We start from the raw sequence: 19,215 nt of genomic DNA, 5'->3' as shown, positions 1-19,215 counted from the left end.
ATAACTTATAAATTTCTAATTATGTTTTAACTTTTAATAGGTTGCAAGTTCTTCTTCAGCTAAGCGGAATTGGAGTACATACTCCTTCCACTCAGTCAAACATAATCGTTTGGGTGCAAAGAGAGTTAAGGATTTGGTCTACGTACACTCCAACCTTCATTTGTTGTCACATAAGGACCCTGAATATAGTGTGGGTGCAACATGAAATTGGGATCTAGCCCCTTAGTGTGCTGATTTAGATGCTACAGTTGCACAACTTGCCCAAGTCTCTATAGACGAGGCAGCTATGGAACTTGAGAGAGACATGGCTAGTGGGAGTGGCATTCCAATCAGTACTCGTTCAATTGATGCTGAATTTGAACCACTTGATGACCTTGGGCTTGGGTTGGATGCTTTAGATGAAGATGAATATGGAGTTTAAATCCCATAGATGGCTTGTAATTTGAATTTTTATTGTCTCATGACATTTTCACATTTTGAAACTTGAATATTAACTTTTTTGCAAATTATGAACATGATATTATTACGCAAAGTAATTGGTAAAAAATTGAATGTATTTTAACATTGAGCGGTTACGACGTTCTACAACGCCGTTTTGCTGAGGGGTGTATGGTGTGGTTAACTGACGTTTTATGCCATGTGTATCACAGAAAATAGAGAAAGCAAAAGAACAAAACTCCCCCCCATTATCAGACCTAAGAGTAATAATAGAAGAACTAGACTCTTTTTCTACTAAGGCCTTAAATTTCTGAAATACAGTAAACGCATCTGATTTTTGCTTAAGGAAATACACCCACATTTTACGACTGAAATCATCAACAAAAAAGCAAGAAATACCTGCACCCAGTAACAGAAGTAGTATTCATAGGACCACATACATCAATGTGGACCAGCTGCAATACCTTAGAGGCTCGCCATGAGTCACCATCCTTGAACGGTGTCCAGTGCTACTTCCCAGCCTGGCAAGCTTCACAAATGCGATGATTCTCAGTCTGAATATCAGGTAGACCATGTACTAAGTCTTCCCGAACAAGCTGTGCAAGATAATGAATGTTCAGGTGACCATATCGCTGATGCCAGAGACTGTTGATAGATGAAGATTTAGTTGCGAAGGCATGCGAAAGAGAATCGCCTGTATCCGCAAGTCTATATAGACCATGATTCTCAATGCCAACAGATACAGTAGTGCTAGAAGCACGGTCAACAATGGAGCACTTATGTGTACTGAAAACAACATCCAGCTGAGGAGAATGCCGCATAATCGGACTGACAGAAAGGAGGTTAAGTTCCATACCAGGAACATAGTACACATTTAAGAATATGAGATTCCTCCCTCCAGACTATATCTGAACATTGTCCTTGCCAGTGTACTCTTCACCACCTCCAAAAATAACTGAATCAGTGTAGGGAGAGAACTCAACAAACCAGTCACGCCTGTGAGTGAAATGACGAGAAGCACCAGAATCAATGTACCAGGCAGAAGACTTCACATGATCTGCAGGTCTTTTAGCCATGAAGGCATAAAAGGCAGACTCTTTCTACTCTGTGTGCTCAACAACATTGGCTTTAGGCTGAGACCCTCCCTGCTTCCGCTGCTCGGAAGCCAATCTGGTATGGCAATCTTTGATCATATGACCAAATTTGTGACAGTAATTGCATTGCACTTTCTTTTTCTTGGACCCATCCTGAGACTGAGAAGAGCCCTTCTGCTGAAAGAACTGGGATGACTGGGATTTGCCTTTATCCTTGTGAAAGGATTTGGCAGCAAAGGCATGTTCTGAGGAGGCTGAAGTAGCACCGCTACCAAACTGTTGTTTCCAACAATCCTATTGCAGAAGTTTGGTGCATAACTCTGGAAATTTCAGATCAACATTAGTAGAAGTAATGTTGAGAGTCTCTATAAAGTGCTCATACAGTTTTGCTAGACTTTTAAGAGTGATGACTACCATATCCTCTTCCTCCATTTGCCGACCAATAGCTTTGAGTTGATCTCGAATGTCCTTAATCTTTGTAAGATGCTCCTGTAAGGACATGCGTTCATCCATCATAATGGAGAACAGTTGATTCTTTAGAAAAAAAGCTCGACTCTTGTCAGATGTCTCATGCAACTCCTTCAGATGCTTCTAGATTTCTGCAGCTAACTTGCCAGAAGGAATCTGAGGGAGCTGGTCATCTGTAAGTTGTAACACAGATCTTGAGAAGCATAACAGCTTCTCGATTGTGGTCATCAAACTTGTCCTAGTCAGCTCCAGGTGTTTGAGGACGGGACTCCGTGTCCAAAACAAGATTATCCAGGCGGCGATATTCAAAAATAGTCAGCATGCGCTGCTTCCAGGTGTTATAATTTTTCCCAATAAATCGCTGACTGCCTTCCAACATCAAGTTGGTCAATGACACCATCTTGCACGTTTCCCAATGCATGGAAAACGAAAAAACTGAGAAGAGGCGCTGGCATGGAATTCAAAAAATTCGAATCCCAATGCAGAAACAGAGGCAAATGCAAGTACAGACTTCAAAAAATGAACTACGACTAGCATGAATTTCAAGAAAAAAAATCCGACTAACCCAAAAAAATCCGAAGACAACCCAAAAATCCTTGCGAAAAACCCAAAAAGAATTTGTTGTCGAAATCTGGAGCCTCTGGCTCAAAAATAGAGGCACCCAAAAAATTATGACGACGACCCAGTTGAGATCTCGAAAAACCCAGAAGGAATCTGTAATTAAACAAAATTCCGACTTGAAATAAAGGGTATAAAACCCTAGTCGAAAAACAAAAACTCTAGGTCAAAAATGAGTCGTCGCCCAGATCGCGAAAAATGCAGATCGCACGGGAAAAATAATGCCAGAAAATCTTCACGAGAGCTGCAAAACTCCGTTTAAAAAAAACCACGCACAGAAAACCTCATAAAACTACAAAACACGAAATAAATAAGGCGCGAAAAGCACAAACCCAAAAAGACAGACACGAAAAATTGCGTTTTCCAAGTTAGCAAACAAACGCAGGTAGAGGAAAAAAATCCTCAGAACAGACCTGTGAAGACCAAGCACGATTTTTGCAGATGAAAGCCCTTAGGATGAACTAGAATTATTTTGAAAATTTTCAAAAGAAGACAAAAAAATTCACCTATAGCTCTAATACCATATTACGCAAGTAATTGGTAAAAAATTGAATGTATTTTAACAATGAGCAAACGCTCAATAAATAGGATTACAAAGAATTACAAGAGGGCAAGTTTCTAAAAAGAAATTGCCAATAAGATCGAGCAAGATCTTATTAAGATATTTACACTAAGTTTACAATATTGAGCATTAATAATAAAATAATAAAGTATTATTCTAATAGATATTAGACTTTAGTTATTACTGATTACATTTGCGATATATGAATATTTATTGTCATTGGCAATTATGGATTTATCATTTATCATTTATGTATGGAAAGTCACATTGTATATTTCATATTTGTATGGATTGTATCATTGTAATAATCAATAATGGTAGTGATAGTTTATAAATTATATAATTATATTTTATAATTTTGATGTTTGAACATATATGTGTGTGTGTGTGCGTGCGTACGGACGTACCCGTACCCAAGGAAAAAAAAATTGCCGAATCCGCGAATCCGTACCCGATTATGTATCTGCATCCGTACCCGAATCGGTAACTTAGGTAATTTTATTATTCTTGTTGGTTGAATATAGATATTGGTCATTCAACAACATTCTTTAGATTCGTATGGTAAGAAGTTAAAAAAAATCCCCACAAGAAGAGTTAGTGTGAGTGGGGAGCATATCTAATTGGATCTACTGAGAGATTTATTTTTTGATACTATTAATTTGTTCGGAAATTGTTGGGATGAGGTCAAATAAAAGTTGTTTTTTGTTTTTGTTGCTTTTCTTTATTCATTCTGATTTCCGGGTATCAGCTGCAAAAGTAAATTGAAGGTTCCCTAGTCTCCTTTATTGACCCGTGTGTGCAAGCCCTGCGGGGGTAGTGGCAGAGGCAGCACAGCGGGGGGTGGGGGTGTAAGATTGGTACGCTGACTACCTTGCATTCATTCCATCTCATATCTACTTATATTCAGCCAAGACTTCAAAGGGTTTTGAAAGACTGCTTTGTTGTGTGATGGTTCTTTTCCTTTCCTAGGATATGGCATTCAATATTTATCTTCTACCTAATGTTATATTCGGGTTGCTTGTTCCTGGATCAAACAGTTGAGCATTCTTCCTCTCTTACTGGATTTGATTCTGCCTACTCTGCTCTTGTAAAGTAGGGTATGGTTGTGTGAGGCAGACTCTAGCCAAGTGTCCATGCTGATATAAAACTTTACAACAGAATGGGATTTTCAAAAGTCTCATATTCTATTTGGCAAGAGTTTTTAAACTTAATATTGATGTAAATCCCAGCTTAGTTGAGGATCCCTGGATGCTTGGAAAACTTGTAAACAATATGTATTCAACCATTGCACCTTTCTGTTTTTCGTAAGAGAAAATTTTTACCAACATACATTGGTAAGCAATGGGAGCTGGACCCACACTGGAACCATGATAGGACACTCTTCTTTGGGCTTGATAGCTGGGAACAAGCATTTTACAAATAATCCTTATTTCTTTGTAAGCAAGGAGCTCACTGGAGGACTTTAATCTTTTTCTTTCTTGGAGGAGCAAAAGGAAATGAAAAATCAATTTGTCAACTAATGTCTGTCCTCTGACTGCTAGTTTCCGGTAGTTCTGTGCCCAAGTTCCTGTTGTGGGTCCTGGAGACCCCAATGAATCTGTAGATCAAGGCTTTTTTCTTGAAAAGATATAGACTGTTTTCCATTTCATCCATGGAAACGTTTACCTTTGGTCAAGTTTCCATCTTAAGGTGGCGGCCATATTATTTCTTCCAGGTAAAAGGAGTTGTGACAATTTACTTGGCATGCTGCTGAACGAATTGCATTAAGTCCACCTTGCAATCTGATTTGTCTCATTAGATAAGCAGGTCTGAGCCATGATCTCCCCACAGATGCTGGTTTTAGTTCCAATCAGCCTTAGGCAGGTTCAGGCATAGTCTTGTTGTTTAGGGTTGAAGCAGATGCCTAGAGTGAGAATCAAGGACAGAGAGTTGGTAGGTAGAAGCTCAGAACTTGTTAACCCTTGAAATAGGGGAGACCCTAAAATACAAGAAAAACAATAGATAAAATATAATTCAGGCAATAATGAACATAACTGATCACAAGCAAGTACATTATGCATCAAATTACACAATCTGAAGATCAAAGTCAGTGTTTTTATGTGTTATATTAGCACGGGAAGCCTTCTGGGCGACCATAATATTTTCCGTTTTCCATTTTTCCCTTCTAGAGACAAGTTTCGGGGATGGCTAGAGGGATGGTCCTACTTTTACCTACATGAAAAATCACATTAATATAATGTTTACTAAGCTCGACACTCAGCAATTAATATTTAATGGCACCATAATCAGTTATACAGATCAATTCAAGGGAATGATTAATCCAACAAAAACAAAAAAAAGTAGCTTAAGTAAAGGAAGAAGCTAGAAGAACTTTAAAAGACGGAATTTCTCAAAAATCACAAGTAATAAAGATCAGGACTTCAAGAGAAGAGAGAGGTATGGTAGCTAATACTGGGCTAGATGTTTCCTAAATCCAAAGGAATTATTAATCCAACAAAAATAAAAAATAAAAAGTAGCGTAAGTTAAGGAAGAAGCTAGAAGAACTTTAAAAGACAGAATTTCTCAAAAATCACAAGATCAGGACTTCAAGAGAAGAGAGAGGTATGGTAGCTTATATTGGGCTAGATGTTTACTAAATCCAAGGTCTAAGGCATCAGTCTGCAGCCTGTTGCAGTGCAGTGACAGTATTCCAAAATGTTCTGGTTAAAACACGAAGAAATAAAATATAGAAGGGCCATTTACATGTCCAACATGTCTATTACATGAGAATCTCACACAGCAAGATTTATAGAAATTGTATTTTTATGAATAAACTCCAAAATTTGCTATTAATAAAGCGATTAATATGAAGCAAATAAATTAAATAGAAAGCTAACAGTGTTGTTCATATAGTGCATCTCCTCTTTAAATACTCGCTTTGCCGTTAATTTTTTATCACCTCCTCACATGAATTCAAAGTCTATGAAGAATATCAATTTTCCAACATAGGACTGGTCGTAGCATACTCAATGAATTCCTAGAATTGCTGCAGCTAGATTGGAAAATGCATACGCATATGCTTAAGTTTTAAATGGCTTCATGCACTTCTAGACCAATCTTACTAAAACAAGAGCTTGTTCAAGGTTTATTATGATAAACATCTGTAACAATTAAAATTATAGAATCTAATTCATCCCTGTGTAGGTGGATTGGCAAATTTGAGATTGCTCTTGTGTTTGGTCATGAAATCTAAATCTACGAACTCTTAATCAATGTCTCTTACTTGGCAGTGACCTAAAAACTACCTTTCTACTAATGGTATAGGTGCATTTGTAATAGATTAACAATATAAATAATTACTGGCATAGAATAAATATAAAACCAATATGCACAATATGCTTAGCAACCCAAAGGGGCAATGTCCCTTCTATTGCATAATGTTAACGACAACAAGAGACAATTACTTACTTTAACAATGATTGGGGCACGTAGAACAAGAACACGATGAACATCAGCATCGACAGCCTCTCCAGCACCAGGTTGGAGACTGGATGTCTCTGTCAAAACCTGCCCACAAAAAGAGACTAGTTTTTGTTCAGCAATTTCTTGTAGTTTCAGCTCCTCTGCTTTCATTTCATAATTGGAAACTTTGACTGCAGATGCTTCATCTTCATTTGATATAGTATTTGATAATTCTTCTTCATCATCTGCATTGAGCTGTGTAGTAGCCTTAAGTAATACTTCCAAATAAATGCGAGTTCCTTCAATTTCCTGACGCAGGATATTAACAGGAAGTCTGTTCAAAACCATACAAGTACATCATGGTAAATCCTGTGTTGTAAGTAAAGAAACCACTGTAAAATGTTATCAATAAGAGAACCAGTCCTTGCCTGTCAGCTGGAATCTGATGCATACGTATCCGAAGATTTGCATATGAATTGTAAGAAGCAGCAAAATCCATAATTGACAACAATATGTCCATTATTAATGTCTTGTGAGAGGGCCATAATCTGTTCCAATGATTTTTCTGCAAAACATAAATACCACCAAGAATTTTTTACTTAATAATCTTAATAGTGAATGGAAGAACCAGTCGCATTAGCACTGATATCAGATAACTTTAACAGGTTGGAATAAGATACACTATCAGTTTATATTAAATCTGACATACTTTTCTGGAATTTGTTATCTACAAATAAGGAACGTGAATTCAAGAAAGGATATACCAAAAAGCTAGGAAAAAACAATTTGCATCATTAACAACATATCTTTATTATATGATAAGAGAATCATCATCAAAAATAGTTATTTGAAGATGAAAATCATATTAAAATTGAAAAAAGGAAAAAGTTTGATATTCATATAACAAATGAAGTGAAAGCTAACTAGCATATAACAAGAAGGTACTGCGTTACTGTTTCATGATTCATCCATAAAAACCCCCAGATCCAGATCCAGGTCCAGGTCCAGGTCCAGATCCCCTATGGGGCCGTCCAAGTCGAGTTCATTTTCCAGGACCCGGACAGAACTGGTTTAACCTATCTGAAAAAGATCCTATTTATTTATTTATTTATTTATTTTTCTCTTGACTTAGAAGTTGACTAAAAAACATAAAAGTATGAGTGCTAACCCTAAAAGTTTCATCATTGCTTATCATTACACAAATAGACCATTTACCATTTAAGCTTCCAAAGTGGTTGGATTGACAAACTCTCTTGTTTTGTTTTTTTGTTTTCATTTTTCTTGTTTTATTTTCAATCTTTTATTAGAAGATATCAAATGAGATAGGATAGATACCTTTTTGTTTTTGTTTGTTCAAAATGTGTTCTCTTCCAAACTTCTTGCCATATGGATTACAATGGTAACTACTTCTATCACCATAAGTCAACCCCACTTCAAAACAAACTTAAGTTCAGCACTAGAGAAGTGTGTTGACATGATACTCTTATGTTCCAAGTGATGGGGGATATGTTTGCGTTTGCAGTGGGTGATTATATAAGCTCGCTTAGTTGGAAGTCCGTTTGATACCTGCAATTGGCATCAAAACTTGTCTATCCATCCAATATCTAAATTAGTAGAATATGTTACAGAGCAAAAGCAAGTAAATGAAGCAATTGCTTAAAGAACAAGTTATCCTTTAGCAACGAACGGATCTTGGTCAGTGACACCCCTCCCTTCTCATATATTCTTGAAGCTATGGTAGAGAGCTGTTCATTTTCAGCCATGAATCAAGAAAAACCCACTTCACATAGAAAAACAAAGGCATTTCAAAATGAATCTTGAGATATTGTCAATCACACATTGCAAGATGCATTTATGCAAATAGTCCTTTCAATGTTGTTTGCTCACCATATTAGCAAGAAATGGTGAGTAAAATTAATTAGGTTCCAAAAAGGGTACAAGGGCCCAACTTAAGAGAAGTTGCATAGCACTTACTTTCAAAGGAGGTGAAACTTGTTAAAGATTCATGACAAAAAAATCAATCCTTCTCGATGAAGTGAAGGAGGCTAAAAAATGGCTCTTGATTAATGTGATTGCAATGTCCCTTTAAAGGGCAATGTTTTTGAAAGTTGTGAATTATGGAGGGAAGATAAAGGATACACAATTATTGCTGACATCATTATAAGGGTCATTGAGGAAGTGAATCCTAATAGTGTTGTCTAGGTCATAATGGACAACACAAAAAATTGTAAAGAAGCTAGAACTTTGATCGAGGCATGTTATTCACACGTTTTTGGGATACCTTATGCTATCCACTCACCCAACCTAGCACTACAAAAGATGGTCAACAAGATTGATTGAATCAAATAGGTGTATGTTGAAGATAAAGAGATACAAATGTTCATCATCAAGCACTACATGTCCTAGAGTTTATTCACTTAGGTAATTTATTTTTTAGAATTTAACTAATGTTTTCTTCTGTGTTACAATATTTTATTTTTTTTCAATTTTAGACTTAGTTGTTAAGACTGGATTCACCTTCCTCGTAATCATCTTAAAATAACTTGTGAATATTTGCAAGGCACTTTCTAGCATGGTCATCAGCCAAATTTGGTCTATACGGAGCATAGAAATGGGACTCAGACTCAGCAAGGGTGAATCGACTCAAGACTCAGCAAAAAAACTCGGCGCAAACTCAACAAAAAAAACTCGGCGCAGACTCAACAGGACTCGGCAAAGTGAAAAACCGCAAAAATTTAGAGATTTTTAAGGATTTAAAAATTGTTTCATACACCCTTTATTTACTAAACCTTAAAGGCACAATAACATCATCAAATAGAATCTAATTTGATCACATACACAAGTATACATCGATCACATAAGCATAAATGCAAATTGTAGCTGAAGGAAATAGCATACTTAGATATATAAATATTGTCAAATGTATACAAAACTCATGGAATATAAAATCCATGACATCAAATGTTCCACACAAATATCAAAACAATAACTATAAGTATATGACTCAAAGGAGCCTGCATCCCTCCTACGAAGGCATCTAAGGTAGGTCCTGGATGATTCAGCAACCATAGTATCTATCTGTGACTCCATGCCACCCTCACCAGCATCAACTATGCATGTGTATGCTCGTGCTCTAACCTCCTCCTCTGCCATGGCTACAACCTCAGCCTCTCTATTTGCTTGGTCGACCCAATCAAGGTCCTCGCCACTAAAGACATGATCCATAGCTTGAGTGATCCACACAAGGTATTAGATGTGAGAAAACCCAATTTTAGAGAAAAATGTCAAAAAATGTCCATTTTTGTCATTTTTAAAAAATTGAATATGGCTGAGTCTAGGCATAAGGACTTCTCGGGTCCAAGCCAAGTCTGCAAGTCCTTGGACTCGCCCAAGACTTGAACGAGTCCGAGTCTGGGCCCCTAGGACTCACCCGGGGTCACCTGGCTTGGGACTTGCTGAGTCTTGGCAAGTCCTGGATCTCTGATATGGAGGCAACCCAATAGTGAGAAGGCAACAAAATATTAAAAAAAAACAGTATTAATTTTCAAGTTCAGTTAGAATTTTGTAACTCTAATTCTCTAAGTTTGCATCAATAGGTTGGCAGTTCATCTAATCTAAACAAAATTGGAAAACACACACCTTCATCCACTTAGTAAAGAAAAACCAATTGGGCCATTCAATATTTTCAGCACCAAATGTCAAGATCCGAGTTGGACTACTTTATCAAACATCTTAGTAGTCATATTTGATCTTGTAGCATATCAATTTTACCTCCCAATATACTTTTCAATTGTAAGTATTGATTTTGCTCAGCATCTTTTATTCCATAATTTAAAAATTCATGACTTGGCAAAACTCAACAAACCCATTTTGATTGGCAAAAATATCTAATGAAAGAACTTTTTGCTATCAAATCTAAAAGATTTGAAGCCAAAAAGGATGAATATCAAACAAAAAATTGTTTGAATGGGGAATGTTATGGGAAGGTGAAGCAACATTAAGGATGAAAAGTTTAGAGTAGAGCTATTTAAGGACATTCTACAAAAATATGCCATAAAGTTGTATGATCAACTAAACACTAAAAACAATAGGAAGTAAAATCATAATTTAAGAATGAGCTAGCAAACCACTACTAAAAATAATATTCAATTCTTTCAGTTAAAATAGATGAACAAATGTTTATTTATTAAAACATTTATTAATTTATTGTTTATTTAAATTGATATTGAATTAGTATATTTATTTGTAATTTTTATGGTAGTTTTATTTCACATATGTATGATATGTGGTACTCTGAACGTAATTCCTATTTTTGGGCTGCAAATATGCATAGCTATATTTTTATTATTTATGATTTTTATATGTTTTGTATGAACGTATCAAAAATGTACTCAGCCCCCAATTTTTTCCTCATACCAGCATATCATACCCAGTACCCATACCCAATTCAACAACTTGGGTGCTATCGATGCCTTTATGGATATAAATAAATATCCCAATATGTCATCAATATCAAAGCACTATGCACCCTATAAAAAGTGGGTGCCTAACTCTTATTGATCCAGTAAGATATGAAGTATGAACAGAAACTCAAATACATACATCTGTAAAATTCATCACAGCAATTATGCAGGCATTCCTACTCTGAAGTGAATTTGTTCATGAATGTGAAGGCATGAAAAGTTGCTGACTGATGCAGACAAGTGGTGAATTATTTCAAAATTCTAATTGGTGGGTGTTTGTAATTTGTATTCATGACAGCTTTCTAAAGGAGCTCCATTGTCAAAATTCTGTTCTGGAATCGCCACAATTTCGACCCTAGAAGTTTTGGGCTTTTTGAAACATGCTCTAGTTGTAGAACATAAAGACTAATTTAAAAACATATTTCTATGGGTTATTCTCCTCTAAAAGAAGGTTCTAATGAACAAATATTCTTGGGTTTTCCACTGTATCATAAAGTTGTCAGACTCAAAAAGGCATTTCAGAAACACCTATAAGTTGAATTAGACCTGCCATTTTCAAAATTTCTTTCTTCTATAATGGATTCAATGCAAAATATTAAGGGGGTCACAATTTTGCACCTTTTCTAGTTCAAGCATCAAAGCACCCAAATTTGAGTCACAATTTCGACAACAAATGCCCCCCCATATAATCAAATTCAAATTTCATAATAAAAAATGATCAATTGCGGCACATTGGATAGCACCTCATTGTTAGTTGGGAAAGTGACTTCTAACCAACAATTGGATGAAAATAGAGCAGTAAACTCTAGATCCAGTTTTTAAATATGTGTGTCCCCCATATCATATCCAAGCAGCAGCCTTAGCACAACAGTAAAGGCATCAAATCGGCTAACGCAGGTTGCAAGTTCAAACCTTGCTCAAGCCAAAACAGTTATTTATTTTTTATTTAAAAAACGGCAAAATGAAGTACTACATTTTTTTCAAAACTACTGTTGGCTTTTAGTTCTTGGAAAATATTGGTGGTGCAACAATTAAGGTGGAGGAATTAAAGCTTTTTATTTTTAGCTTTGTTTAGAGGACAAACCATCATGAGGGATCTCCACAAAGCAGGCATTTATTAATCTCCAAATTAGTCATCGACCTGGCATGGGATTAGCTGTTGGCCATAAAATGAAAAAGTTATAAACCATAAAAAAATCACAAATTGTCAAGTAGCAAACTGTGGGGGATTTAGATCAATATAACTTACATAAAATCCTTATTCAGTGATCTTTCACTATTTGGCTATTTTTTCAAAATTCTTGTCTAGTGGTTTGGTCATTACAGAAGATAGGGTTACATCATTAGGATAATTTAAAAATTGGAAAATAACACAAAAATGTCCAAAACATATGGAACTTCCAACCATCCCTTACATAATTTTCCTAAAGTTTAGATATAAAATGAAATTGTTAGCTGAGCCAAAAAGGTTTCCACAATTTCTGTCTCTGAGGAGTTTCTTGAAGTGCTTCCATTACCTTTTCCATCCTTGATACAGAAAAATTCCAAGGACTCAAAACCACCACAAACAATTTCCATCCTTCACAGATATAAGGTAAGTTTCGAATATAAGATGTATAAAAATGACTCACAAAAGAGAAAGGATTGGTGAGGATCAACATTGGATGAAGAATAAACTAGTATAGATATGACTTCCTTTCCTTTGGATTATGGCATAGCGTATTCTGTATCTCTAAAGCTAAAGTTCAGAAAAATAATCTCAGACAGGGTAGCGAGGATCATAACTGGATGCATAATTTACCAGCTTAGACACCTTCCTGTGGATTACGACATTATGTATAGTTTCACTCTAAAAACAAAGATCAGAAAAGTAAATTTTGATAGACAACATTGAAGACAAGATACTACATGACAATTTAAGGCAAAAAAAGTTGTGTAATAAACAGTTTGGTATCATCTTTTACCTGGATACAATCGAGAGCACCTAGTAACAATAGTTGTGTAATGCATTTCCCTCTGATAGATTTCAATAAAGCACTTTCTTCAATCTCAGCAGGTATTGAATCTCCATTGTCAGATACCTGCCATTATATACTATCAAATTAGCAAGGTGGGGAAACTATAAATATAACTTCAAATATAATTATAAACAGAAACACATCAATGCATAGCTAAACACTTTTATGGTTCATATGAACAAAATTCCTTCTCCTTTTAAATTTCTACAAAATATATGCTCTAAAGTTTTTTATAGCGAGTAATTGACTAATATTTTTTGTATTATATTGGCATAAATCACATTATTCAGAACCCTGCATAGGGTCTTCAGAACACCACAGAATTCATTTACAAGTTCATGAGCATCCAAAAGCAATCAGTGGAAGAGACAAAACTAGTTTGACATTGTCTAAAGTAATTAACAAGACCTAATAGAACAATATAATAACCAAAAGTAATTATCTGCATCTAAGTTCAAGAAAATAGTACAAATACAAGACATCACCAAAAATCTGTCACCATCAATATCAAAACAACATGATTGTTACACAGGAACTCATACCCTTACTCTGGTACTTATCTCTCAGATTGGAAATGTGTGCCCATCTCAGAAACATGTATGGGTACATCTCTAGACATCAAGAGACCTCAAAAGATGTTTCTTAACATCTAGAAGCCTCCCTTAAAAGTTGGAGGTTTTTACACAGAAATTTCTCAAATATATTATACTAGCATAGATATCTTAAATGCATCTTAAAAGATTCCAAGAGATATCACTTTCAACATGCCTATCTAATCTATGTTACAAATAAAATATAGTCACCTTGATACTGATATCTCTCAATGTATTTCATAGAATTACCTTCAACAACTTCAAATTGGAGACCTAAAGATGCCTTGTGGCATATGACGGTTTGTCAAAAACGTATAGATCTTGTTTGTCATGAAGATGTAAATCTCCTCACCCTCAATGTATATTTCTTTCACCCACTCTATCTGAGTGCCAATATCTTGCATCATCAAGTTATGGGAGTGGACAACACATGGTGTCCAAAACATGTGTACATACCTTTACTCAACAAAAGCACCTACTTCCCTACATTTATCTACATGGTCCATTATGATTTGGACAACATTTTTAGCACCCACCATTTCCACGGACTCGATAAGGATTTTGGAAATGAAGCTTTTATCATTCACTTGCCCCTCAATCAAATGCCTTTAAAAACATTGCCCCTTTAGAGTACACTGCAATTACATTTATTTAAGATCGTTTTACAATCTTTTGATACATCAATAATGGACTCTCTTGTGTCAATTCATAAATCCCTAACTAGTTTCAGTATGGTATCTACAACATTAAAAAAAAATTGCCAATAACGTGCTGTGATTTTTCTCATACCGATCGGCAATGACCTATGTGAGCTAAAGATGTTTGACCGATGGTCACCAGCACTTTGTGATCTCACTAGATTGAAAGGACAGCCATTGCCACAAATGCAATGTGCAATGCATTCAATCTACATTGTCCCTTACCTCATGTTGAAAAGCCTCATCCAATGGGCCTCCTTAGCAAGAAAGAAAGAAGCCATCTTCTTGCAAAGATAGTGTTTCCAAGAACGGATTTGGGGCAGCCACTATTGAAGGAGCCTCTATAAGTGGCTTTTGTGATCCTTTCTTCATTAAAGAATGATAAATTTTTCTCTCACTCACACAATCAACTACTTCTTGTTCTTTAATATAAGCCATAATTTACTCCTTTGGCAACCCATTCTTGCTTGGCCCTTGACAAATTTTGATTCCATGGCAAGTCATAGCACATAGATGAGACTTCAGTTGACTATATGAACTCTTATACCAATATGACAGTGATGCTTTATTATATTTATAATATCTATTTGCATCTAGGCCCACAAAACTTGAACTAGCAGACATTTTGAATAGACCATTATAAAAAGACACTAGAATAATTCAATAACATAGTTATTATATATTAGATTTTGAATCAGATAATTTTATATTATGATATTCTATAATCTACTTCACTTTGCATGTAAAGTGACAGGTGTATGTTGCCAAGTAGATCACAACTACCATAACATCCTTGAGTTCCAAATGAACAATGTCCAAGATAGATTTTATTATACACCTAAGTACTCTAGGCCATAAAATCTATAGATAGTGATCAATTTTAATCTTATCCCTATTAAGGTTATTCTTGAATGAATTCCTAATTTAAATCTATGACCTAAGAAGTGTAAAGATTAAATCTCTCTACTATACCTTCAATATTCGCCTGAGTTGTATGACGAATAAAAAATTAATTGATTATGGTTTGATTAAATTGTTGCAATTTGTCTATTGGGTTTCAGAATGAATTCAAACTTTATAAGAAGGTGCCTAATAATGCTCTATTACTAAACAAGACTGCATCAATTACCAAAAACAAGCAAGTAAAATTCTAATTGATTTAACTCTTCTAAGCTAATTAGTTGCAGTCGAAATCATTTGCTGCCCTATAATGAAAACTCACAAGCAATAAGTTTACCTCACATTTTGTTATGGTGCTTCAATTGAATCCTCTACCAATAACTTGTGCAAGCCAAGAAGCATATTAATTGAAGTTGTGGTTAAGGACTAGGATCCTAAATCAAGCCGAGAAAATTCTCTCTGTCTAAAGTCATTTTTAACTAGTTGAGTGCTTAAACAATTGATGGAAGTTGGATTTATGTATTATGCTCACCATTGAGTTGGGTTCAATCCAATTCCACAATTTGGTCTCAGTAACTCAAATTTGTAAAACCTATGCTACATCACTCTATGCTAATATGACCTATGATAGGCTACCTCAAATGACACTCTAGATCAGATTTGTTGCTTCTAGGATGCAAGTAAATCTTTCCTTCAAATCTTCTTAGTGAGCTCTCCCTTGGGAAGCTAGAATGGAGGGAAGCAACCCCTTTGATTGCCTTCAAACAAAATTAAAAAGGTCTATGTGATTGGATTATACCCAAAACTATACATAAATTCAAGCTTTCATGTCCACTATATACTTCGCTACTAATTCATTATAGCCAAATCATACAGATCAATCGACTAGACATTTAATTAACCTTGCCCAGTTACCAATAGTTGGAAAAGTTTCAAGTAACCATTTTCTAACTGAAGATGATGAAAGAGACTTGAAGTTCTTTTGAGTTTGTTTATGATGTGTAGACATCCGCAAAGTCAACCACATATTGTACAAATCCAATAATGTATAAACTTAATGTATTAAATCTTAGGATGATCAAATCACTAGAAACCTTTAAAAAAATTGTTCACATTTTTTGTCTAAAATTCTCAATAAGTAATTAACCCAAGTTTGAGTTAAACTCCATGGAAAATCTTACCTAGACTAAGTTTGTGCCCCTAGAATGCTTCTAGAAATCTGATTAAATATTTGGTTTGAACTAAACCAGACTCTAATATTCCATTGTATTTATCTCACTTGCCACATTTAAAAATCTAAGAAGTTTCATAAGGGTGCAATAATCACATCACCTATAATTAATTAGAGTAAATGTTTAGACCTATCATGACCACATCCAACTCAACATAAACAAAAATCTTAGGGTTTAACTTGTGCATAACTTCAAAATGAATTAGATTCTAATTTGTTCTTAGGTTTGTTATCATTATTCAAAACCAAAAATCCTTCCATGCAAGGATGCAATGACCTTCATCTTTAAAATGAACCTAGGGAATGGTTAAACCTTTCTACAAACTATAATTTGATGCTAAGTTAGGGTATTTTCTAATGGAACTGAGAAACTCAACTAATTGCCAAATAAATAGGTTTCTAAAATAATCTCTCACATTCACAATCTCTGTTACACCCATATTTAATAAACCTTCCATGCAAGACGAAAAGAATTGTGACCCTTGTGAATAACTAGGTTTAGTTAACATGGAAGAAAAGTAATCTAGGGTTTTTATAGATTTTAAACAACCTAAGATTCAAGAATGTTATTTTAAGTTCGATCGCTAATTATTGAGTTCAAGGTAAAAAATTCAATTGAATTTTTGCTCATGCATTTGTTTTCCAACCAAATGTTTGTTTGGGGATTTAGGTCCCTTGTGTTGATTGTAACTAGGTAGGATATGGATTCCAATTGCCTTAAGGCAACATTGGAATCCGCCAAGGGCTGGGCCCTTCTCTCCCCTCTCACGCCACACTAAAGGGAAACATGTTCCCCCTAATAGGGCCGACCCTATAACTAAAAGACACGCGCCACTCTAAGGGAAACGTGTTCCCTCTAATAGGGCCGACCCTATACACCAAAAGTCATAAAATAAATAAAAGGGATTAGTACCAAGCCAACCTCAAATAGGTCCTCTTGCCTCATATAAATGAACAACTACTTGACCTCATTAACACAATCATATCTTTCCTCTCATCATGCGAATTAGCTCTCAAGTTGAAGCGAAAATAGTCAGTTGTCTGTTGTGCATGAATGTGAACTACATCTGCTGCCAAGGTATAAACTTTAGGTGTGAATATCTCCAGTGAAAGGTGCAAACTGCTGTCAAGAATAAGGCGTCAAAAGAGCAGACCAGGTTACAGGTTGATGAAGACAAAAGTGCAGATCTGAGGTGCAGACCTGATACCGATTAGTCATCTACATCAGCCCTAAAGTGTGGCCATTTCAGACCTCCTAAAGAGATAAGTGTTGTAATCTGAATATTGTATAATTCATAATCAGATCCGAGGATCTCTTCTTGCTGGGTTTTTCCTCCTAGGAGATTTTCCCAAGGTAATGTTGTCTTGTCTCATTTTCATCTGTTTGTTTGTTTGCTCTCTGTCATTCACTAAGTTGAAAACCCTAACAACAAACATCTATTTTCTGAGTTTATTGTTAATCTGAAAGTAAAACTAACACCTTGTAACACGAATAGTGTGTTATAATTGGAATTAATAAAGTAGCCACATCTAGAGTTCAAAACCCAATTAAATACCACTCTTGTTTCAAACCTCACACTCAACTCAAAAATTTTCAGGTCAAGGTTTGCAACAGCCAAGGGTAACATGATTTCATTTAATCATAAACCGTTGTGGTGGTCGGAATTTAAAAGGTGATCCAACCCAATTTTAATGAAACCTCTAATCCATTAGGAAATTGGTGATAATAAAGTTTTGGGTGAATTTGAAGAGTCAAAAGGCAGATCAATGATGTTAGCTTATCCAAGCATGATGTAAACCCGAGTTATCAAATTAGCCCCAATTTTTAAAAAAATCATCACATCCAAGTTATATATCACTTCATTGAAAGGGATATTCATACCATATTTAAAATACTCGGACTCAGCAATAACTCACCAGGCCCAAAAACTTTAAAAACTCGGAACCCAGCAAAAACTTTGGAAAAACTCTGCAATAACTCAACAATTCTATCGTACATTTCATATACACAAATATTTAAATATATTCTTAAAAAATACACATATTACTAAATTTGTTGAGCATATTACTAATTTCCATCATATATAAATCAAAATTAGAATTTAATACTTACCATAAACCAAAAAAAAAGTTCCAACTCTAAATGAGTTGATATGCCACTTCCACTAGCAATGTCATATGTAAAAGTTACCTCATCTAACGAGATTTTTGGCAAGTCATGCAATGATAACGTCTGAGTAGGCACATGCAAGAATTTTCATTTGACAGATTCCAATAACTAATGGCAAATTGGGAGTGGACACCCCAATGAGGTTGAGAGGTAGTGCCCCTCATGAGGGTCAAGGGGCAGCCCTCAGAGCACTCCCCCTGCCGCCAAACCCAAATTAAGGCATTTGAAACCTTTATCACCAATGAAAATTGCGTTATTTTAATTGCAAGCAAGAAAACATAAATTATATGAATTTGGACAAGTTTTTAATACAAAACTTGTGAGTCTTATAAGAAAAAATCAAAGCAAGTTTTCCAAAAACTCGTCGATGAGTTTTTGGGCAAATAACTCACCTAGCATTTTGACTCGTGAATTCTCGCAAATCAAAAGAGTTTTTGTCAATTTTTGCAACACTAATTCATACAAAATGCAATGGACCAATAGATGCCAATGTTACTGTTGTCATTTTATGACACCCTTG

At 35.3% G+C, this 19,215-nt stretch overlaps 1 protein-coding gene across 1 annotated transcript in view; it reads right to left on the bottom strand.

Moving 5' to 3' along the window:
• Nucleotides 1-19,215, bottom strand: part of LOC131065226 (brefeldin A-inhibited guanine nucleotide-exchange protein 5) — a 133,306-nt gene that overhangs the window by 25,995 nt on the left and 88,096 nt on the right. Inside the window, exons 31-33 of the mRNA XM_057999679.2 lie at nucleotides 13,050-13,166; nucleotides 7,051-7,187; nucleotides 6,629-6,956 (exon numbers count right to left, since the gene is read on the bottom strand). Of these exons, the coding sequence (XP_057855662.2) occupies nucleotides 6,629-6,956; nucleotides 7,051-7,187; nucleotides 13,050-13,166 (582 nt within the window). The remainder of the gene's footprint in view (nucleotides 1-6,628; nucleotides 6,957-7,050; nucleotides 7,188-13,049; nucleotides 13,167-19,215) is intronic.

Source organism: Cryptomeria japonica, chromosome 2, assembly GCF_030272615.1.
Source record: "Cryptomeria japonica chromosome 2, Sugi_1.0, whole genome shotgun sequence".
NCBI classification, from domain to species: domain Eukaryota; kingdom Viridiplantae; phylum Streptophyta; class Pinopsida; order Cupressales; family Cupressaceae; genus Cryptomeria; species Cryptomeria japonica.
The sequence above is the reverse complement of the archived record's forward strand: the minus strand, read 5'-3'. Positions and strand labels throughout refer to the sequence as shown.